Source organism: Passer domesticus, chromosome 10, assembly GCF_036417665.1.
Source record: "Passer domesticus isolate bPasDom1 chromosome 10, bPasDom1.hap1, whole genome shotgun sequence".
NCBI classification, from domain to species: domain Eukaryota; kingdom Metazoa; phylum Chordata; class Aves; order Passeriformes; family Passeridae; genus Passer; species Passer domesticus.
In genome coordinates, this window is record NC_087483.1 from 43,172,334 (window position 1) to 43,196,244 (window position 23,911).

Genomic DNA, 23,911 nt, shown 5'->3' on the forward strand with positions numbered 1-23,911 from the left:
AGCGAAGGGAGCCTGGAGCCGGCCCTGTCCCTGTCCCTGCTGAGCGAGGGACAGGGGCTGTGCCCGGCTTCCACTGGAGCTGCTCTTGGGCTGTCACGGAGTTCTGGGGAAGAGCTGGTCTGTGCCCATGGCTGGGGCAACATTCCAGGGACTGTGGTGTGCATGCTCTGCTGGTTCCCTGCTATTCCTGGTGTGCATGGTTTCTGCCCTCACAGATGTGGTGTTAGTCTGTTACCTTGAGTTTAGCAGCTTTTTAGAAAAGGCCTGGAGGGGCAGGGTGCTGTTCCTCCTTTCTTGGAATGATATTTGTCTAGTAGGTGTCTGTTATTCCATTGTATCATAACCGTTTTACATTTAACACAGGTGTTTTCCTGCTTCAGCAGAACAAAGCACTGTTCAAATACACTGACCATCACTGAGGATACAACACCCTTAGGCTGAAGCCTTGGGTTTTCTCAGGGTGTGGGTTTTGCTTCAAAGAGCTGCTCTGTCTGAACACCATGGTGATATGAGTGGTAATGTGCAAAGGCTTATTGTAAAATTAGGAAATGAAGTGATTGAAAAGGGGAATTTCTGTGGTCCACATTTTACATTTTTGTTTTCTAAGTCATACTGCTCTCAGAATCTGAGTCACGGAAGCCTGCTCTCCACAGCATCAGGAAAAAGAAAAACCAGAGTAGAACTGGAACACAAAATTCCTAAGATGCAGTAGTGTCTCCATATATTGACTGTAAAACATCTCTCCTGTTACTGTCATGATCAAATACTCCTAACTTACTGATTAGAGCTATTTAGCTCCATCCAGGTCTCTTCCATGTTGTAAGGTTTCATATACAATGGAGATGAGTAAATTAATTCAAAATTCAAAAGTCTACTAAGAAGACAATGAAATACACAGATTATGCCATCATAAAAGTGAAAATAGAAATGAAGGAATTGCAGGTGGATGTATCAACCCTTTTGCACCCCCCACCCTTCAGCAGTCCATCTGGAATACTTACAAATTCCAGACTGCAACCTGGATATGTATCTAATAAAAAGCTGTTAACAGGAATTCCAGTATTTTCTAGTTACATTTAGCTGCATTACCATTCTACTGTGTTTTTCAACACCTTTTAAAGCAAACTCACATCTTCTGTATTGAAAAATAAATAATAATATCGCCAGTGTTAAATCTGTGTTTAAATTGGCTGTTGTAGAAGTTTACTTTTCAAAAGAACAGAGAAAGAAAATCCTTAGTCTCTTTACTGGCACCGAAAGTGGGAAAACAAATTTTAGACTGCCCATCTGTGAGTGTACATATTAGTAATCCACCTTTTCAGTACATGTAAGGGGTAACCCAACCCTCCTTTAACTAGTTCAGTAAACAGTCTTTCTGGTGGTCCTGGCTTTCATGCTAATGCAGTGATGCTAAAACACCTTTTTAGTTTGAAAAATACTTTTATCTTCGTAGGAAACTTGATGTTAACCCTAAGGATGGAATCTGAAAAGTGCTGACTCTGTTGAAAGTGAGATTTTTCTTCCCCCCTTTTCTCTTTATTACATTAAGTTAGAATGTTGCTTACTTGTGTATTTACATTTTCCCAGTGGTTATCTGGATTCTGCAGTGGAGGTGGCACAGTAGGGCGAGTCATGCTCAGTTGTTGCTGGCAAGTGTTTTCTTGTGTTGAATACTTACATTTCAATGCAACTCTCGGCTGTTTATTTTGGCACATCACCAGATAGATGACAACATTTTATTTTTAGCAGGTGACTGCTGCCCAGAGAATGCCTCGCAGGTTACAGCAACATCTGGCCACAATGCAGATTTCCCCAGTGGCGAGCAGCCAGGCTGCCAGGACACTTACAGAGCGAACTTGGCCAAAGGAGTCTCAATGTCACTGCCGTCCTCGCCTCTGCTGCCGCGGCAGTCCTATCTGATGCAGGCAAGAGCAAACAAGAAGTCTCCAGGTAAGATGAAACAGTGAGCAACTGAAATCTTCACAACATGTTAACTCAGTTATTGATAAATGCTGCATAAAATAACGTGGTAAAATCGTGTTAAACTTTTGCAACGAGAGCAAGACTAGTGCATGTTTCCAGGTTAAAAAAGTAATTGGTTATTAAATGGAGTATATTATTTCATGTATTATTTCAGCAAAAAATTAATCTATTTGGTGCTGCAGATACTTATATATTGAAGTGTCTGAATATGATTAAACTTGGTTATTTATAATTAGTTGATCAGGTAGAGGACTACTGCAAAAAGCTTTGTGCGTGTGTGAGTGACTGTAAGAATGAGTATTGTAAAAGTATGGCTTTTACAGTTCAATTATTTTACTTGTATTTCCATACACAAATGTATTAATAGATAAATTGCTGTGAAAGTGACAAGGAAGTTGTTAGTTTTCAGTGGTTGTGTCCTCAGTGGTGCCTGCCCATTGGTGTGGGAGCCAGACTAAATATGGAGCTCCATGGGGCTCCTTTTATCAGCATTCTGTGCATGGAAATCATTCCAGCACACCGGCATCACTTGGGTTCACTCGGGTCAGGGTGGGAGAGACAAGTGAAACTCTCCACGTTCCTGTTGCCTGTGGAGACACTCAACAGGTTTGAATTTATAAGGTCTGGAAACAGATTGTCAAAAGCTGGGTTTTGTCAGCGCAGAAAATGCTGAACAGTTGATGAGTTGTGACTGTGAAAAGCCATATTCATGATGACTGCAGAGTCGTTCCACTGTGACCCACAGCCAAGGGGAAAGATTTCCTGTGATTCTACAGTGCTGGGAATGCGTTGGCATTTATGCATCATTCTTTTGTACAAAGACCTAACCAGGAGATAGGAGGCCAGCAGAAACATTGTGCTATTCCTTTGACTTTCACCAAACTCTTTCTAATGGAAGATGATTCAATATAAATTAGCTGTCTAGTATCTGGGGCAGGGTTAGTAACAAGATTATACTAATGTCCTGATTTCAAAGCTCTCTATTTCAGTAGCATGACAGCAAGTTACAGATCTTTCAGGATACGGTGAGTGAAAGAAGAAAGGACTTCGCACAGGAGGCTGAAGTAGTGTTCTGAAGTGGGGCTGTAGCGATGAAGTTGTCTGACAGTGGTAGAACAAAATTCTAGTTTCAGTCCTCTCAGTTGAGCTTCTTCTACTACAAATCTAGGATAAGCATTGTTTGGATTGGTTATCTTAGAGGTGTGCAGCTAAACCAGTATTTATTGTCTGGAAGGGGTAGTAGTTGATTGTAGTCTGATTTAGGAGGCTCAACTAAAAGAATGAAAATACTGATTTATGAGGAATGTTCCAAAAAAATGGATTGTGGAGTTGAAGATATGAATGAAAGATGATACTGCTGCACTTGAAAAAAATGGTTGCTGCTTTCCTTACATTAATGGTAGAATAATACTTTAACAGAGAAAGGTTTCCTTGGAAATCAGTGAATTTCCATCAGTGAATGCCAGAGGTGACTCCTAGGAGAGTCTTGCATAAATGTACAACAGAACTTCAATAAGTTTTGAAGTTAAACTTCAATTAAAACTTGTAATTAAGAAGCAAATTAATCCTCATACCTGATTCTTGAGACTAGACTAGGTCAGAGAACTGGTTTCATCTCAGGCTGCAGATCTGTGCCCTACCCTTGGAAGCCCTGGGGACTGTTCCTCCTGCAAGCACTAAGCTGTGCCAGCTCCAAAGTCCTGCATCAGACAATCTCTGGGGTCAGTACACCTACAGATCCACTTAGTCCTGACGAGAGGGAAAGGATAGAGCTGCACAAGTACAGTGATCTTCTGAGACATCAGCTCTTCTGCAGTCAAAAAGGCCTTAAAAATTACTAGCAAAGCAATAGATGACTTAAAAAAAAAACTATTGGAATGGAATTGTATAAATTTGTAGATTGTCCCCCTTGGGAGGAGACTATTGTAACACTGGTGATACCAGCTTTGAAAATCTGCACTAGATTTAGGACAGAGCTAGAACAGGCTTCAGGAATGACTGCCAGTGTGGGATGGCACTGAAGAGAAGTCATGGTACTAGACTGGAGTGGTTTTTGTCCACCTAGAAGAAATGCAGCTGTAAAAAGGAGACAGTGCAGTCACTGTGTCTGGCTGTGTTGTGTTCACCTGCTGATGTTGCAGAGTGTGAGAGAAAGGCTGGAGTTAGTTCCTGGAAGAAAAATCCATCTAGAACTCCTAAAGAGCAAGTGGCCGCTTTGGCCCAGGACATGATAAGGCACTCAGCAGCAGTCACGAGAGCATAGCAGGGAGTGTGTTTTCCCTTACTGAGATTGCTCTGCAATTTGCTGCTGATAATGCCGTGTCCCAGATGAACATTCCATCAGACCTGATTCAGCCATCCTACAGTTCTGTAAAAGAGCTGCTGTTCTGCAGCACTTCACATTTAAATGAGTCCTTTTCATCCAAGGGTTAATTCATGTGTCCTGTTCTAGATTAGTGCATGAAAACAAATTTACCATGAATTCTCCTACTTGTTGCAATGTTGTATATTGGATTTGCAAGTACTGTAAGTCACTTCCACAGCAGTTCGTGAGGCACAAAATTCAGTAAGGTTTTCCTCCATATCTTAAAACATGAGTGTTAAAAATACATCCTGAAGATCTTTCTGTGTTGATCTAATTTTACAACTGCTAAATGGGTTTTTTGGCTCTTTTAGAGTGAGTGCTTTTTGTTGTCCAAATTTGATATGTCTGATTATACTTCTGCTTACAAGTGACAGGTGTGGACTATTTTCTCCTTAAAGAATGTTTCAAAGGAATGCATTTTTAGCTGCTTTCACCAGGGCTAATGCCCCGTATTTTTGACAGTAGCGTTGGAAGAGCCCCCTCTGGTGTTGGTGCCGAGCTGTTCGTGTAAAAAGTGAAATTGACTCAAGAATCTCTACTAAAGATATAGATAAGTGTTCATATAGGACTGACACTTCCTCACCAGTATTTCATAGCTAAGAAATTAGGTTGTCATCATGTTCCCATATTGCACTTCTAGGTGGGAATCTGAAAGAGCAGATGGGTCCAGCCAGATTGGCAGATGGGTCCAGCCAGATTGTTCTGGACAAATGATGTGTGTTACCCTGTGATGGGGTGGCCAGGCCTTCACAGCTCTGTGGCAGTGTGACCCTGGGAGCCTGAGGCCACAGAGGAGAGATGCAGCTTTTCTTTAAAAGCAGTTATGAGTCTTAAAGTGCTCAGAAAAAAGAGCAAGAAATCGATGTAGTTTTTGAGACTTAATGTAGCATCTGAGGCTGCTGCCAAAAGGAAAGGTGGGGTGCTCAATGTGGCTGAAGTGCCACAACCTGAATATAGGGTGGGGTTTTAATAAACAAAGTGTGAGAGAGCTTTGGTGTGCCCTTAAACTCTGAACCAAGGAGAAGGATGCTTTTTGAAGACGTGAACTGAGGAAGGGGAAAGTCCCTTTATGAAGGGCAATGTGGGACAGTTGGCATCAGACCCACAGTCCCTCTGCAGTGCTCCCTGAAGGGGTTTTGCTCTGTTAGTGTGGGAAGTGCAGAGCAGGAGGAGGCATGGTTGAGAGCAGAGATGTAGTCCTGAGTTACACATCAGTAAAGAGTAGGGAGACCAGCTACTGGGGTTACATGGAGTATGCAGCTTACACAACCCATACAATGGGTTTGTTTTCTAGCAGCCTTGGAGTTCTGAAAGGCCTGGAGCATGTGTTTCTCATGAGAGTGGAAGTGCAGCAGCTCACTGATCTTTATGATAACAGCTGTGTGTGTAAGAAGTAATTTCTCTGCTTTTTTTACATGGTAGAGAATAGACACAGGACACAGGAACCTTGTGGTCCATGTGGAAACTGCTCAGTATGCTCCCTGTGTTCCCATTGCAGGTCCGGTCAGGAAGCCCAAGTATGTGGAGAGCCCCAGGGTGCCAGGTGAGGCAGCCCTGGCCCTGCAGAGGAGGCCGGAGCCGGGAGAGCCCAGCGCCAGTGGTGAGCACCCGCCCGCGAGTGTCTGTCTGTCCACGCGCTGTCTGTCCTCCTCTGCGCCAGAAGAGCTGGCACTTTGAGAACTGGTGTCACATCTTGTGCATAGCAAGCAAAACAAAAATGTATGGTACTGGTTATGTGTTAACTGTGAGGTTACAAAACATCTATGTAATTAACCTCTACTCTTCACATTTTTATGTGCCAGAAATAGAATTTCAGCTTGCCACAAAGCTTTGATAGCATTGAGCTTAATAATGCTCTTAGGAGAATTGTTGTGTTATGTCACTAATCAGTCCAGTGATGAACTCATTGCACTTAAACATTTCTGGTTTGACTGGCAGGTAGGTTTTTCCTCCCCTAGTTTTATGCAGTTATGCAGAGGATCCAAGACCCACCAGCAATTACAAGTCTTATGGACAATTTGGTTGTACTTTTTCTACCTCTTTTAGCAGTTCTCAAATAAAAGACTCTAACCTTCAACTTTTTTCCTCCCAATCCAAAGCAAAGCCTGACAAAGACTCAAGCTGTTCTCCTGCAGCACAAGAACTGATGACAAGATTGGGGTTTTTACTGGGAGAAGGGATCCCAGCTTCTGCTCACATGGAAGAGAAAAGTGAAGTTATGGTAGGAAAATGGAATATAATCTTTTAATGTTCATCCTGTTTTAGAGAGGACTAATCTTATTTTGTCTATCTGCTAGTTGCAGTTACTTGATATCTACCGAAATACCATCCATTATAGAAATGTAGTAATGGAATTGGACTTTCATTTTACCAAGTGTTTGTTTTCACAAATTCATGATCAATTCACACTTTCAAAACACACAAACTGAATAGATTTCTCATCATTTCTGGAGGTTAAATCTAATCTACTATGAATGTGAATAGCTTCTAGAATTCTCTCTGCTTTTAGTATTTAGGAGGAAATTTTTGCCTTCTCTTTTCAATGATTTTCAAGAATGAAGAAGGGCAGCATTTTGTTAAAATGGGAGCATGCTTGGGGAGAGGGGTGTGTTTATTTCTTGTTGAGAAATTCATTTCAATCAGACAGTTCTTCTCTATCATTTGGGGTAGAGGGATTGGAGAGAAGTAGGCAGCTACTATCCACATGAAACTCACCTGCTAACTAAAACTTCACAGTAACTGCCAACCTCTGCTCCTCCCCCTTGCTCTCTCCACTTTTAGTCCCAGCCCTCCTAAATCTTAGCACATCAGTTTGGGTTTTCACCCAAATTTTCAGTGAAAAATTAATAAGACTACAGTTCCCGGTTTCTTCAACTCAAAGAATAAATACAAGAGGTGGAGGGGAGGGGTATCCAGTAAAGTGTTAAATAGAGAAGATATCTGCCTCACTACAGCTTTTTCACTGAACTGTGAAATTACGTTTTTAATTCAGTGGTCACTTTTTAAGAGTAATATGAAAGATTAAGATTCCCAGTCTAGACAAAGCTTTCACTTCTTGAAGTTTTTACATGAAAAATGGGCTCTTCGCTTTGCTCTTGCTCTACCTCAGCTCGAGGTCTCTAGTTTTCAGCCCAGCAGGGTCCTGCCTGCTGTGCAGTGAGTGTTTCTTGCTCTTCCCTGGCAGTGTGCGGTCGCCAGCCAAGGAGTGAGTCCCTGTTCCACCCTGACCAGCAGCACGACGTCGCCCAGCACCGACAGCCCCTGCTCCACCCTCAACAGCTGCGCTGGCAAAGCAGCAGCCAACAAGGGCAGTCCCTGCGGCACCATCAGCACCCCCAGCTCCACCCTGGAGAGCAAGGACAGTGGGATCATAGGTGAGCATTTTCATTAGCACATGGTAGAAATTACTTTCCTCTTAATTCTGCAAATATGAGCAGCTGCTTTATGTCACCATGTTTGGTTTTACACTGTCTATGGATCCCATTTTGAAAGATTGAAATCCTGCTCTTGGCTACAACAGCTGCTCTTATGTATGTGCATTTCTCTTCTTTTGTTTTCCTGGTGCAGTTCTAATTTCTCCACTTTTTCATTTGAAATAATTGATTTCCTCTGTTTTTTCTCCATTTCTTGTTTTCTTATGCCTTTTTTCTTTCCCATTCCAGAGGTCTTAACAGTGCTTTTCATAATGGTGAAGCACAGCAGGGCTTGAAGTTGATTTAATTTCCAGCTGAGGAAACAATAATTGATGTGATTTCTTATGAGAATAGCCCAAATTAAACGGTTTTAAAAGTGCAGCCTTTTGAGTAATTGGCATGAAAATGAAGCTAATATGGGACATAGTGGAAGAGATGAAATGGTATGATCTTCTGTTGGAAAGATTGCTGAATTGAGGGTACATGTGCATCTTGTGTCGGGAGTCCATGAGCATTGGAGGCAGCCATCTTCACAGCCCAACTGTTACCAGCTCCTTGTACCAACCAGCTTAGTAAAAATAATTTTTACTGATCAGTTACCCTAAGAGACATTGTTTATCATGGGTCAAAATAGTCCTGTATAAAACTTAAGTGTTGCAGTTGAAGAAAATGATTTTGTGTGCTCATTCCATGTCAGATTGATACTTGATCAACTTCGTATAAGATCTAGTTTTGAGATAGCATGAACATCTTGATGTAAAGGAAAGGATATATCAGAATTGTTGCTTTTGGAAAAAGAGCACAAATGTAGGTACTGATATGAGCATACTAGCCATGCTTGACAAGCTTGAAATAGTCCAAGAGTATGTCCATGCTGTAAATAAGGTCAGGATGATTGTTTAAAATAGTGTACTGGCATGACTACATCATTACTATATAACCTTGTAAGTACCAGTGTTTTAAAGAAAATATTTTTAGAACAGTGATAAAGTTTTACTTATTGAACTACTGAAAAGGAAGAATGAGTGTATGAGTGCAAGAGCAGGGGGAACTTTCTGGTGGCTCCTTCAGTCAAGTACATGTGGTTCATGGCTGCGGGACCATGTGGAAATCATCCGCCGCTCCTCTGCAGAGCTGCTGTTCATGCATCAAATTCCAGAGGAATTTGAACAGCCCCGGTCTCCTGGCTACCCATGGCAGCACCCCTTACATCTATAAAGGCATGAAACCAAGAATGGAAAGAAGAGGCTCCTTTCTGATAAGTGACCTGTGCTTTTGGTTTTTATATACAAGTATGTCTGTGCATTCAAATTTGATATTAGTACATGTGCATTTTAAATTACATTTAGCAGGTGTATGTTTTCTAATGTCTTTGACAGAGTTCATCCAGCAATGAAAATATCTTGCTCCTTCGTGCTGCTTAGGTGGGCCTCCTTTATATTTCTACTCCTGCAATGTTTTCCAGACCAGCAGACTGATGGGAAATTGGTCTTTTCTCCCTTTTCTTCTTTTTTGCTTACAGTTCAGGTTTCCTTTAGTTTTCTAGTGGATTACTACTGAATTGTGGCTGAATTCTTCTTTGCTTCTGTTGAGGTTGACATAGGAGCAGTAAAGGCAAGTTTTAAACTTCAGCAAGGAGCTAAGCAGGAGAAAAGATTGGGCTGCTGGCCACAATAAAAGCTTTGCTGGATCCTTGCTGCTGTGTCAGGATGCAAATCTTGAGCAGCCAGGTTTCCTGGAGCTGTACTTCACTCCAAGAGGAATCAAGGTTTTAAAGATTTCATACTTCAGGAAGAGACAGATTTTTTTGGCACAACAATAAAAATAAAATAAATTTGTCATATGGAAGTACAATCTAAGTGTGTGGAAGATTAATGGGGTGCTTGGAACGTTGGGGCTTTTTCTTCTACCGCCTCTAAATTATATGTCATATTATTGGTATTTCTTAGAATACGAGCTGTTGAATTGAAGTATCCAGTTCTCTCTTTCTTATGAATGTGAGCCTAAGCTGGAGGAAGGCAGAGTTGTACAAGTACCTCACCATCCTGCATGGCTGAAGCTTCAGTGCAGCTTGGTCCTTCCTTGACTGCACCAGGCTCAGCAATGCAGAAGCCACCCCTATGGTTGTGTTTTGTTAGCAGTCCAGTATGCCAGAATGTTTTCATTAAAGAATGGGCCAGTTGAGTGTAGAATAGCCACAAATATGGCTTTAACTTTTAAATTGGTAGCCTAGGAAGGACCCAGAATTTACACAGATACTATAGTTTGAACTGGTATTGGTTTTTTTATTTTTTTTTTATCCTGATGCCCTTTCATCCTATTTCGTATTTTCTTCTGTTGCATTAAAGCATTCAAAATGCATTGAGTGTTGGCTTAAGCTTCAATAAATATTTCTTGTTCAGTTATTTTGTGAGAGTTTAATGTAAGTAGTTGAAAAAAATTTAAACAGAGTGGTTTCAGTATTAGTCATACAAAAAGGTATATATCTACAAAGTGTTCCTAATTAGGCGAGGAGGTTAGCATAGTTTTATTAAACATTACTCAAGTGGGTCTTCAGGAAGATAAAGTCTTCATGTTATTGTAGGAAGCCTTGATTAAAGACAATCTCAAACAAGTACGGGCACACTGATAACCCTCAGCTACCAAAGTGTAACATTTGGATCCCACTGGATAAGTTGGTGTTGTCTCTCATCCAGGGAGTCACTGTGGCAGCAGAAACTGCTGCTCTGTACCACAGCATCCAAAAACACCTCAGTGGTCTTAGCTGCCTTTTAGCTGAGGGTCTCTCTAGGTCTGTGTTCCTTATTGCTTAGCCTATGAAATTTTAATAGCAGAAAGTGCCCTCTTTCCCCCCAAGCCTTTATTTGACCTCCTATTTATACTTCAGCACTCTTTATTAAACATATTGATTTATGTTTTTATAATCTGAAATTTTATTAATATACTCTACTGGTTCTGATTCATCATGCATCTGCTCCTGTTTGCTCTTTCTGACAGTGAAATGTAGTAGGTGCTTAAGAAAGGAACAGTAAATAGTTTACTTGCTGGAAGGTTTCTGTCAAGATTGTTTTGTTAGGTACAGGCTGATTGTCATCCTGATGTGATTATGTATTTTAGGTGAGATGGACTTCTGAACAACATTGAATTTTTGTCATTTATGTTTCACAATGCCATTTGAGAATGAAAATTCTTATGTATGTGCCAAATTCCTCTGACTTTACTTGGGCTTTTTCCCTCTTTTTCAGCCACTATAACAAGTTCATCGGAGAATGATGATCGTAGTGGATCTAGCTTAGAATGGAGTAAGGATGGGAGTCTCAGAGCTGGAAAACACCAAGGCATCAGCCGTGATCGAAGAACAGATAATTGTTCACCAGTTGCAGAAGAGGAAGCCATTGGCTCTTCTGAGAATTTGCCAAAAGAAGTATCAACGGGAGAGGGTCCCCTTCCTTACACTCAGAGTTCTGCCTCTTTAGTAATGCCTCGTCCAAACTCTGTTGCAGGTAAAGTCCTGAGGTCAAAACCCAAGGGTGTTCTTAATGTTGGACATTTCTTTTGAATCTTTCTGTTGTTGGTATGAAAGTTATCTCTATAGGATAAAAAGAAAAAAGCCTATGTTCTGAACTGAATAGATGAGCATTACCTCATTTGTTTAAAACTGTGATCCAGAAGGCTCTTACCATGCTTTTTGGTAGGTATTGAGTAGGTCAGGACTTTTGAAACACTTCAGAAGTCCATCAGTTATTCCAGGACACTGCCTGGTGACAGGTAGTATATTAGCAGCTAATACCTGAACCTGTTCTAACACTTCTGACCTCGCTGATGTGGTTGTTCCTACAGTAAAAAACAGAACTGTCGGAATGGGAGAACTAAGGGCCGTTTAAACAGGGAAAAACCCAACTAAATCTTTAGTCAGCTCGGTTGAAACGCCTTTTGCAAATGTAGCAACATGAATGACTTTGTTGCCATTGTCTAGAAATACTTCTCTGTAAGTAACAGGCAGATTAAGGACTGTAATAAATAATAACATTATTTGTAACTTGTGTTGAGAGAATAATAAGCTTCAGTTCTTTAATACTCTAGCAACAAGTTCAACCAAATTGGAAGATTTGAGTTACTTGGATGGACAAAGAAATACTCCTTTACGAACTTCGATTCGCTTACCTTGGCACAACACCGCTGGCGGAAGAGTGCAGCAGGAAGGTAAAGGCAGGGATATTTACACCTGCATCTGTCTGGCACAGTCACACATTCCTTCAGCAGTCTGGAGCACGGCTGGGCTGCGAGCTTTGTAAACAGCCCTGTCCTACAGTAGTTGTGGAGTGCTCCTGACAAGTCACTCTGCATGTCTGCCAACAAAATGCTTGCTTACACTTTTTCCTGCAAAATGCTATGCTTTAGAGATGAATGTGTTGCATCTGTTACAAACAATAACAATTAAAGGCAGAAAAATTTAAGTGAACTTGTACCAAAACTGGTCTTAAGTATGTTCTTTTTCTGGGTAATGGTCTGAGTTTATGTGCTGACATCAGTCACATTGAGGATCATATGTAGATACTATGCTGCCCTTTTCCATTTATGGCTTTTTCACAGTCACAGATTAATGCTGAAACAGAGGTTGTGTAACATTACATTTGGCTAATGAATCTTTAGAGCATATTATTAGTGAATATTATTCCTGTAAATTTTAGTTTATTTTACGCAATCAAACACAAATTCTTTCCTAAGTCATCAAATGTTTCCCAGATGTATATATCAAAGTAATCAAAGGTGTAACTACTGATCCTGTGACTTGAATAGTACAGAAGAACAAGGTAGAAATTATTTTTTTTTATTACTTTAAGGGTTTTTTTAAAACAGAAAAATTATGTTATTCTCTGTACGTTTTTCTGTTTCTCTGTAAATGTCTTTACAGATTTGAAGACCTAACACTGTGATGCTCAGCACATAGTTCACTCTAAACTGAAAAATGGTGCTTCCCCGTTTGTAGAATTATTAATGCATTATTAAGAAAACTTTTTGGATTCTACAACTTACTAACTTGAGTTCAGTTGTAAAAAAGTAGATTGTACCTGTAGCTTCTTCCCTCTACAATTTAATTCATGCAAAAATTATGGAGATGACCTGAACTGAGGCAATCAGATTTTATTGCTTTCCTGGTGAAAGCACTAGAATGTCTGATTATGACTGATAGTAACAAAGCTTCTAAATTATATTACCTTCTGAAACCATGCTGTTTGATTGCATGTCAAGTTTCTTCTGGTAAACTTTATTCCCTGACACATCTTTTCAGCTCGTTTCATCCCCTATAAGCCTCAGGACATTTTGCTGAAGCCACTGTTGTTTGAGGTGCCAAGCATAACCACAGACTCAGTGTTTGTTGGAAGAGAATGGCTGTTTCACACCATTGAAGAAAAACTGCAGAATCCTGACCCAGCAGAGATCAGGGGAGCAGTCATTACTGGAAATGTGGGATTTGGGAAGACTGCAGTCATTTCACGGCTGGTGGCACTCAGCTGCCATGGAAGTCGCATGAGACAAATAGCCTCCAACAGCCCAAGTTCATCTCCTAAAAGTATGTTCTTTTTCTGGGTATTGGTCTGGGTTAATGTGCTGACATCAGGAGTCACATATTTGCTTTTTTGGCTTAAGGTAGTCAGGCCTCATCAAGTCTTTCACAAACACTTTTTTCTTCCAGTGAGTGAAGGAAGGAGTTAAACTTTTGTGTTCTGACAAATACCTTCAAAGTGACATAATGTGGGCTCAGCCCATCAGAGAGGTGGTATAACACAGGCAGTGTGCAGAATCTCTTCTTCTTGTCAGGCAGTGTGTACCCCAAATTCTGAGGATGTGACTGCAGCAGGCTTTGTCTCTCACAAGTTTGGAAAGGGAGCAGTGGGTGTTTTTCCTACTGTGTACCCACTTTGTATGCTTTCCATAGAATTTTTGTAGAGGTGAGAATAAAGCTGTAGAGAAACCCCTTCTGTCTTCTACTGGGATCCGTAGCATCCTGTCACCAGACCAGTCCAGTGCCTACATTAACTGGAAGGATGGTGAGACTGTCATTACTGGTATTTCCCTCCCTGACACTTCAAATGTTATTATTACTAATAATAACAATGATAAATTTCCCAAGAGTTCAGTCATATAGTAACTACTAGTTTAAATGAGTCATTGTATGTTTAATTTTCTGAAGGAAAGTCTTCACGTCAGCATGGTTTTGCTTTCAGTAATTCTGTAGTTTTGATATAAATGTCAGTTGAGTTGTTTTAAAATTGTAAAGTTGCAAATGCGTGCCTGTATCAGACTAGTTGCAGGCTTCTTTACTAATGGTATTGCTCAGTTTCAATTTTTACTCTAGCAGTAAAATAATCGGTGGTGTTTTCCTAGAAAGCAATCTCCTATCAGCAAATTTGGTTTCCCTTGTATTTGTTGCCTTTTACATGCAGGTGGTGACTCCTGTCAGGAGATTCCCTTAAGCCAGTTACCCCCGTGTCCCCCTCCGTCAGGTGACACCAGCACGCTGAAGACTCTGACTTGTTCTGGTACTCCAGAATACAAAACTCAAACAGGGGATTGTGTGAGACGCCTCGCTTCAAAGGTGAGCTGTCACTTCCTAAGAGATGTTCAGTGTCTTAGACCCCTCTAACCTGGGGTCAGTTTGCTTTGCAGAGCCCGCAGGAGGCTGCGGGCGGTGCTGGGAGAGGGGTGGCACCTTGGCACCTCTGCATGACGGCTCTGTTTGGCTGCAGAAATCAGCTGCCTGCCTCTTGTACTCCTCAGGTCATCACCTGAATGCAGCATGGTCTTAGAAACAGTTACCTTTACAATTTCTCATCAATTTTGTGTGGGTGTGGGAGGTTGGGATCCTTTCCTTGCCAAAGGTGGTGTATGTTTTCTACAGGCAGCTGTTCAGTGTACCTTCGAAAAGCAAGATTCAGGGCAGGGGGAGGCGGGGAAGATAAAATATTTGGTTCTTGTATAAACCATCTATATGCTATGATACAGGTTGAGTCAGAATGTAGTTTTACTTTTCATCCTCTGAAAATCTGAAGTAATTTTTATATTACATGATTATGTTAGGCATTTTATTTTTTGCCTAAGTAGTAAAATTACTGAGTGTCTGAATTGCATATTTTATATGAATAATTGTAGGGGAAACATGAGATTTTTAACATTTGCAGTCTTTAAAGTGATACATATTTGTTTGAAGGAGTGTTATGAAAACGACTGAAGTGCAGGCTTTTCATTCACTGTGAACACCAAGTTTTCCTTGCGGTCTGTTTTGGGTCTTTTTACCCCAAAGAAATATGGGTTACATCCTGGTTGATTTTTAAGCAATACACAGGTTTGAAATACTCAGAATAAAGCCAGTTATATTTCTCCGTTTGCTTATGTAATAATTGTCATTTACTTTTGCCTGATAATCAAATTAGTCCTTAGGTCGTTACAGCGTGGAATGTGGTGTTGTTAAATTGCAGCCACTAGGTTACCTAGTCAGACTGCCAGGTTACTTTTGTGCTCAGTTAATCAGCTGCTTGCCCACTGATTCCAAATGCCATGAACTCAAATTGTGTTTTCCTGCCAGAATCTTAGTATTTTCCTCTCTCCATGCCCTGCAAGATCAAAAACCTATTTCGTTGCCTTCCTCCCTGTGTTTGACCCAGACTATCAGAGACTGTTACAGCTTGGGATCTAACACGGAAAAGGATTTTGTAGTTGAGAGAGAAATTTAATAACACTTTATCATAACTGCACTAACTAGTAACCAACCAGAATTCTGAAGGAGTAATGCTTTTGACTTTGTAATTCTGCAGGTCGTTGCTTATCATTACTGCCAGGCTGATAACACGTACACGTGTCTCGTCCCGGAGTTCGTGCACAGCGTGGCGGCTTTGCTTTGCCGCTCACATCAGTTAACAGCATACAGAGATCTCCTCATCAGAGAGCCTCACCTGCAGAGCATGCTGAGCCTCAGGTCTTGTGTCCAGGATCCAGCAGCAGCTTTTAAAAGGGGAGTGCTGGAACCACTTTCAAACCTCAGGAGAGGTACGTTAAGCGGGAAGTGACTTGGAAATGGAATTTAAACTGCATAAAGAGTGGAAAAAAGTATTAGAAATAAATAAAGCAGAACATTCATGGACAAAGGAATTTCTTAATTGTGCTAGTTGTTTGTAACAATAATAGATGGGTTTTAAACAGTTGATTAGTATTTAAATTAAAATTCTGTGAAACTTATTAAAGGTCATAGAAACTTTACTTTTTGCTAGAAAACGGGAAGACAAGCTATTAGCTTGAAGTTAAGGCTGGCACATTCACATTAAAGGATTTTGTTTTAAGATGCATTTGAGTTTTGTCACATACTTTATAATTTTTTGAGCCTAAATATCTGCAAAGTGGATGTAGATTTTGCTTGCCTTTAAAATGGATGTGGCAGTTTTCCAACAATCACAGAATCTCCTAAGCTGAAAAAAAACTCTCCAGGATCATCAATCTGGCTCCTGTCCCTGGACAGACACCCCAACAATCCAACCCTGGGCATCCCTGGGAGTGGTGTCCAAATGGTCCTAGAGCTCTGGCAGCTTTGGGAATGTGCCCATTCCCTGGGGAGCCTGGGCAGTGCTCAGCACTCTGAGGGAAGAACCTTTCCTGATATCCACCCTCACCCTCCCCTGACACAGCTGCAGCCATTCCCTCCAGTATGGTGTGTAAAAGAAAGCACGTAGCAACATGATTTTTGTATTTAATAAAACACTAGCAAACTCCCTTTGAAAACATCTGCTTCCCAGCACATGCCAGCTTGGGCAGATAGCTAATCTGTGGCAGAAGGGGGCTTTGCCTACATATGAATGGAATATATCATTCCTGTTAAAATGGTTTTTAGTCTTCTAATATTGTTTTTAATCTCCTAAATAGTGCTTAAATGCCATAAGATGTACTGGTGTGCATGAAGGTACATTTTTGTTTCTCAACATATGGAATTTAACGATAAAGGTGTGTCACTTTAAGGGGGAAGGTGTTTTTATCCTTTCCTTTTTTATTCTCAAATTTCAGAGCAGAGGATTCCTGAGGAAGACTACATAATTTTGGTAGATGGTTTAAATGATGCTGAATTTCATAAACCTGATTATGGTGACACAATTTCTTCATTTATCACAAGTATAATCTATAAGTTTCCTCCCTGGCTGAAGCTCATTGTGACTGTAAGAACTAATTTCCAGGTAAAAACACCTTTTAATGCTTTTCTTACTCTCAAAGACCAAATGATTATTTATATGGGTGAAGCTGCATTATTGTGAAAAATACTGTGTTTAGAGGAACTCAAAGTCTCTTGGATTTTTTTCCTTCCTTCCTTCCTTCCTTCCTTCCTTCCTTCCTTCCTTCCTTCCTTCCTTCCTTCCTTCCTTCCTTCCTTCCTTGTTTATTTTGCAGTGCACAGGTACAATATTGGAGGCCTTTTCCATTGTGAATCACTTCATTGCAGCTGTCAGTAGAGTTGCTAATACTAGAAATGGGGAAATTTGAGTCTCTTCCCTTGTACTTCAGGACGGCAGTGTTAAGGGGCAGCTGTGCATCAGTACAGTCTCCAAGAGTTTATTTCTTCACTGCCTTTTACCACTAGCACTTGGAGTATTTAACTGGCTGAAGAGTTTATTTCTCAACTAGATTTTTGGCTTTACAAAGGGATTTATGTAGCAGAGATTATTCCCTCTCTGGAGACTGGAGAAGTGTGTCTTTGCTTAAAACATCTCACTAGTTGGAAAGTGCAGTTTTTTAAAATCCATTTAATTACATAAAGTGGAATAGTTCCTTTTTGTGTTGTGAATGTCAGGAGATGTTTGCTAAACCTTTCTAATGTATCACTCTATGTAAGAAGTTTCTGGTTGAAGTTAGAAGTTGCAGAAGCCTTTATTTTAAATACAGGTCTTTTGGATCTTTATTTACATAAACATAAAAGTATCTCCGTAACAGAAGCATGAAAGTGTGTTCAGGTGAACCTGCTGAAATGTCTGTGCTGTACTTGGTACTTGTACCTTCAGGGTCTGGGGATGTGTGCACAGCACCTTTCTGGTACATTGTTACTGGAAGGTGAAATTATGAGGGGAGTCTTTTCTCTCTTGTCATTTGTGATAATTCTTAATAAAACATTTCTGCCTAATAGATCATTCCTTTTGCCTCCCCCTTTTCCTGGCCTGTCTTAGGGCCCAGTTCTGGTAACTGTTTTCCATTTACTTGACTTTGAAGTGGTCATTTCTCATCCCCTTCAGTTATTAAGTTTGGTCAGTGAAATATTTGAGACCTTCTTATGAAAAATGATAAAATGTAAAAATACTGTTCGACCTCCTAAGAGGAGGCAATATTTGTGAAACCATCTCAGGGTTACTGAATTCCTTTTTAATCTCACTACAGAAGGGAAATGTAGCAGAGATGCATTGTTGTGTTTTCAGTGCTGGAATACTGTAATGTCTTTGATTTGTTTGGTTTTTTTTTCTATTGCTCCCCCCTCTCTCCCTCACAGGAAGTGGTAAGTTCACTACCATTTATCGCAATATCCCTGGATAATTTTCCAGACAACAAAGGAATTCACGATGATTTGAACGCTTATATTCAGTACAGAATTAATAACAGTCAGGAAATTATAAACAACATGTCTTTAAATGGAAAAGCTGATGCAGCTACAATTGGGAAAGTGAGTAACCACCTGATCATGAGAAGCCTGGGATCTTATCTCTATTTGAAACTCACTCTGGATCTTTTCCAAAGAGGTCATTTAGTAATCAAAAGTGCAAGCTACAAGGTTGTTCCTGTGTCTCTGTCAGAGCTGTACTTGCTGCAGTGCAATATGAAGTTCATGACAAACTCTGCTTTTGAGCGAGCTCAGCCCATATTGAATGTGGCATTGGCATCCCTGCATCCCATGACAGATGACCAGATTTTCCAGGCTATTAATGCAGGACAAATAAACAGTGAACAACAGTGGGAAGACTTCAGCCAGAGGATGGAAGCCCTTTCCTGTTTTTTGATCAAAAGACGTGACAAAACACGCATGTTCTGCCATCCTTCCTTCAGGGAATGGCTTGTCTGGAGAGCAGAAGGTGAAAACACTGACTTCTTATGTGAGCCAAGGTAAATTAAAACTGCAGTAATTCATGTTCAAATAACCAAAATTAGTTTTTTTTAATATTTGATTGCAACAATAGGTGAAAGAATGATGTTAAAATATAGGTGCAACTATTTTTTTCCAAAATGATTTTTTTTAAATATATTTAGAGGTAATGTGACTTAAGATTCAAGGTTTACAGTGCATAATTGACTCTGTGGAAGTCAGAAGTTTGCATCTGACTTTGCTACCTTCATGGAGAAATTAGAGTGCTATATTGTTACTAACACAGCAAAATTGTTTAGAATCCTGTGCAGCAGCACCTTTTCTGTGTAATGTGGAATGCAGGAATAGAAAGAACAGATCATTTGTGCTTTTTAAATGTAAAAATATTGAGACATTTTGTGCTGTAATTAAATCCTGCTGGCATTATTCTAGATTGTTCCAGCTGTCTTTCTGTGAGTTTGAGAGACAGAGTTGGTTGAGTTGGAGACAATGGCTGTTCCTGTTTGTCATGTTCTCACAGTCAGCTCCCCCCTCCCCTTTTTTTTTTTTTTCATGTTCCTTGGGGTTTACAGCTTCTGGGCTTTACAAAAGAATAAATAATGCTGATATTTAAAATTATTACCAGCCCAAGACTTGTCTGAGCTTGCAGGTGTCTGTAACAGGGCCAGTTCTGTAGGTGGGGCTGGGGGCTTGCAGCCCTGTGGAGCCCTGGTCCCACCACACTGGGAACTCCCAGCACTTGCCCCAGCAGCAGTGCGAGTTGCCTGGGCCAAGCTGAAGCTTCTGATTGTGGAAAGGTCTGTTCAGGAATGTCTGAAGATGGGGTGAGAAGTCGCTTCCCACAACTTCTCCCTCAGATGAAGAGTTCAGCTAGCATATGGCTAATTGCCCAGTTCCAGTGTATAGTCTGATTTACAAATAGTATATTATGACCTTGTTTTCTCAGGGTTGTGCTGCTCTTACTCGTAGAACCTTGGCCACAACTAATGTAGGTGCAGAATTACTAAATCCACATTTTCGCTCAAATTTCACAAGCTTCAGATCTTGTGCTTCTAAAAGGATTGGCTGCTTTCTGAGATGCCTGCAGTTCCTGGCTCTGAGAATGCAAAAGGGAGCAGTATGTAAGCCACTTCAAAGCTGACACAGGCCCCCTATGATGGGACAGCACAGAAATAAATACCAGGAGTGTTTAATCTTCAAAATTTGCTGGTTTTCATTTTGAATTATTTTGTTTAGATGTGCTGGTATGTTTCAGTCAACAAAGTTGAACTGTTATAATAGGCATAAAGATGTGTATGTTATGAAATACAGTTATAAAAGTAGTTCTCTCTTAATCCCTTTTATTAGGAATGGACATGCTCTACTGGCTTTCATGTTTTCTCGACAGGAGGGAAAGTTAAACCGCCAACAAACTATGGAACTTGGCCATCACATACTTAAAGCTCATATTTTCAAGGTAAAGCTTGCAGCTTAGTAGGCTTTATGACCTATTCATATGAATGCATCATAGAGGTTCTCCTCTGACTTGCTTGAATAATTTGTTGGGAGTTTATGCAAAATATTTGGTAGTGTTATCGATCCAGATTTTATTTCTTTTTATACTGAGTTGTAGATTAAAATAGGATTTCTAATTCTATAGAGAGATTTCCTGTTATATAATTTCTGTTAGGGTCTCAGTAAAAGGACCGGAATTTCTTCCAGTCATCTCCAAGCCTTGTGGATTGGTTATAGTACTGATGGACTGTCTACAGCCCTGGCTTCTCTAAGAAACATCTACACACCCAATGTGAAGGTAAGAGCATCAGCAGGGCTGTACAGCCAGTGCTTTGTCTGGCACTGGGCAGGGGAATGCTGAAGTCAGTGTAACCCTTCAGCAGAAAAGCACCTGGATCTGAACTCTTTTGTGACAAGCCTTCATGTACTTTTGTAAGTTGTTGCTAAAGCTCAAATCAGTTTTCCCTGATAGTATTGATGGAAAGAAGGGTTTTTACTTTTTCTTCTGTGGCTATGCTCTGTAGCACAGGTGAGTGTGTGGCTGAATTTTGGGGGGTTAGATGAGCCACATGGCCTTGCAGTGCTCTTTGCTTCTGTGGAAAAGTGTCAGTTGTAAAAGGGAAAATACTGTGAGAGGAAGGGATTTAAAATACGACAACTTTCCATTGTTATTTGAATCCCCAGATGATGGATAGCAAAATCCAAGTCAGTCAGTTGGAATTTGAGCCAACTACTAAGGCTTTTGACTGGAAAATCCATGTGTACATAAACACACACGTGCATGCTCTGGCCATTTTTTTTGAGATTTTCTTTTTATGCAATCTGTTTCTTTCTTGATGGAGGTAGTTGCAGAGTAGCAGCAAGTCACACATGCATGATGAGAGTAGTGAGTTTCAGGGGAGAAACAGGTCTTCTCTTGGGAGTGTAGTTCTCAGTAATACAATCATATATTTACTAAGAGACAATTTTAAACTGGTATATTGCTATATATGTGTTAAAGTTGATGTCTGCCAATAAAATCTGCATCAAAATTTGGGTGTAACAAATGAGTATCTGATAAAGATATCAAATTCAGGCAAATATGAGGGAAACATTGTTTTGTTTAAATTAAATTTTAGGTGAGTCGGCTGCTGATTTTAGCAGGAGCAAACGTGAATTATAGAACTGAAGTACTGAATAATGCTCCAGTGCTGTGCGTTCAGTCACATCTTGGACATGAAGAAGTGGTCACTCTTTTACTCGAGTTTGGAGCTGCCATTGATGGAACTTCAGAAAATGGGATGACAGCCCTTAGTTACGCAGCCGCTGCAGGTCACATGAACATCGTGTCACTGCTGTGCAGAAAAGGTGCAAAGGTAAGCTGGTGCACAAACACTGCCAAGTCTGCAGCCACAAGAGTCATACCGAGGCCTAAAAAAGCTGTTATTGATTACTTAAGTGTATAATTATCAGACATAGGCCTGAGGGGTGAGTCCAGACTTCCCGTGAAGCATTTTGCATGTGCCACTGGTCACAACCTTCTGGCAGAGCTGTCCAGCCAGTTTTGGGTGGCCCTCATCTGCACTTTCACAACCTGTTGTCATCAGCTTGTCAGTGACTGTTACTGAGAGAGTGTTGGAGCCCTCTAAAGTCAAGGCCAAGGGCATCCCCAGCTCTCTTCACGCACCCTCTGGTCCCCTCAGAGCCACTGGCTGTCCAGCAGGCTAAGCACAATGTCTCCTTAGCAAGCCCATGCTAAATGGGGCTGCTCACCTTGTCCTTCCTGTGTTTGGCAGTGCTCTCTAGGACTGGTTTTTCCATCACCTTCCCAGCTGCTCTGCTGAGGCTATTGGGCCTGTAATTCCCCAGATGTTCCCCCTTGTCCTGGAAGTCAGCATTGAGAGCTGCTTTCTCGTAGTGCCCTGAAGCATCTCCTCTCCACAGCCTTTCACTGCATCTTTTAACCTCAGATGTTCCCTTTTCCCCCCTTCAGGCTGACCTTGCAGACAAGAAGGGCCAGTGTGCTTTGGTCCATAGTGCCCTGAGAGGGCACTGTGGAATCCTTGAGTTCTTGCTCGGCCTGGTTTGGGTGGCTCCCTCCCAAGAACAGGATTCACTGAGGAAGCGCCAGGCACTGCAACAAGCTCTCACAGCAGCTGCCAGCATGGGGCACTGCCAGGTGGGTTGGGAATACAGGTACTTCCAGATCTGTTTGAAATCACCACAATGTACAACTATTTTTGCGCTTGCAGCTATTTTTAAAAGAGGCTTGGAAAGAATTGTTGAGACTTCTGGTATTTGTTGTAGTATGTATTATCAGCTGGTTTAAATGCTCTAGCTGAGTATCTGATAATACAGTTTGCTGCCCGGTTTGTTTATATGTAATTTTCTGTCTACTTTCTCCTCCCTGTCCTTGGAAGTAGTCCTAAATCTCTAGTGGTGGTGACGATTTTTTGTATCGCTGATCCACCCAAGTATGTTTCTACTTCAGGCTGATTTTTTTCTTCCAATTTTTCATTGCATGCAATGGCACAGGCTTCAGTTTTTAGCTTGATGCATGTGCCAGCTTACAGACTTCAGCTCAGTGTGACTTCAGACAAATTTGAGAAATAACACTAAAAATAAACACATAAGAAGTACTTAAAATGCTTTAGATATTTAGGTAATAGAAGTATGTCTTCTGTTCATTGGAAAAATAAACTGTAAACTGTTACTTGATAGAAAAGTAATGGGTAAGTAAAGATACTTGAATGAAGATCAACTAGGCTAGAGGACTTAGTTATGTAGTTAGTGATGTACCAAAATAAAACAAAATCTCTTCAATAAAGCTGTTTCAATATTTACTTATTTTAAATCTAGTTTTAAGTTGCTATAAGATAAAGAGTCTGATCCTTGAAGTTGTTTAGATGATTCAAATATAGAAATGTCTATGTGCAATTAATTTATTATATGGTAGATAAGCCATCGCTGTCTTACAATATGAACTTCAGGATTCTGAGCTATGGTTAACTTGGATGAATGGATAATTCCTTTACTTCCTGAAAGTTCTTGTTTGCTGTCCACTGATTAAATGAAAGCAGTCAACTCCTGAATATCAACAAAAAAGATCACATTATTCATAAATACATATCTGAAAAATGTCCATCTTTCTTTATTTTTTAAGACATTAAGAAGCTGTATTCTTAGCTGGAAAGAAGATCTGTGTTTTTCATGAATTTTAGTAAATTATGTCCTAGCATTTTGAATTCTAGGATTTTCCATACATTGTGTACAACAGTTTTCAGACAGCCTGAAAACACACAGGTCCTTTCTTCTTTCCTGCCTTTGTTTTTTCCTGTAGCATCCCAAACTTTGTTAGTATGATTCTCCTCCCTCACCTGTTGACTGCAGCCTCAGTGACCATGTGCCCCATTAAAAATCTGTTTAAAACAGTCATGAGAGGAAGTTTTAATTTAATGATCTTTTAGCAGGTGGTTTCAAAACACAGATTTCCTTAATATTGTGGAAACACAGCAAAACTTAGTTTAAAGCTTATTTCAGCTTTAAAAATTACCATTTATCAAAATGTGC

General features: G+C 40.5%; 1 protein-coding gene across 11 annotated transcripts in view; it reads left to right on the forward strand.

Moving 5' to 3' along the window:
- Positions 1-23,911, forward strand: part of TANC1 (tetratricopeptide repeat, ankyrin repeat and coiled-coil containing 1) — a 59,824-nt gene that overhangs the window by 26,079 nt on the left and 9,834 nt on the right. For 4 of the 11 annotated variants that reach the window (XM_064435414.1, XM_064435416.1, XM_064435418.1 and 1 more), the window contains 15 exons: positions 1,747-1,950; positions 5,847-5,948; positions 6,448-6,569; positions 7,533-7,722; positions 11,007-11,264; positions 11,845-11,964; positions 13,055-13,336; positions 14,211-14,362; positions 15,579-15,810; positions 16,816-16,982; positions 18,281-18,888; positions 20,216-20,324; positions 20,538-20,660; positions 21,481-21,717; positions 22,335-22,520. In XM_064435414.1, the coding sequence (XP_064291484.1) occupies positions 1,747-1,950; positions 5,847-5,948; positions 6,448-6,569; positions 7,533-7,722; positions 11,007-11,264; positions 11,845-11,964; positions 13,055-13,336; positions 14,211-14,362; positions 15,579-15,810; positions 16,816-16,982; positions 18,281-18,888; positions 20,216-20,324; positions 20,538-20,660; positions 21,481-21,717; positions 22,335-22,520 (3,092 nt within the window). Of the gene's footprint in view, positions 1-319; positions 1,650-1,746; positions 1,951-5,846; positions 5,949-6,447; positions 6,570-7,532; positions 7,723-11,006; positions 11,265-11,844; positions 11,965-13,054; positions 13,337-14,210; positions 14,363-15,578; positions 15,811-16,815; positions 16,983-18,280; positions 18,889-20,215; positions 20,325-20,537; positions 20,661-21,480; positions 21,718-22,334; positions 22,521-23,911 lie in introns of those variants that run through there. The other 7 variants (XM_064435415.1, XM_064435417.1, XM_064435420.1 and 4 more) reach the window with 5 other exon arrangements.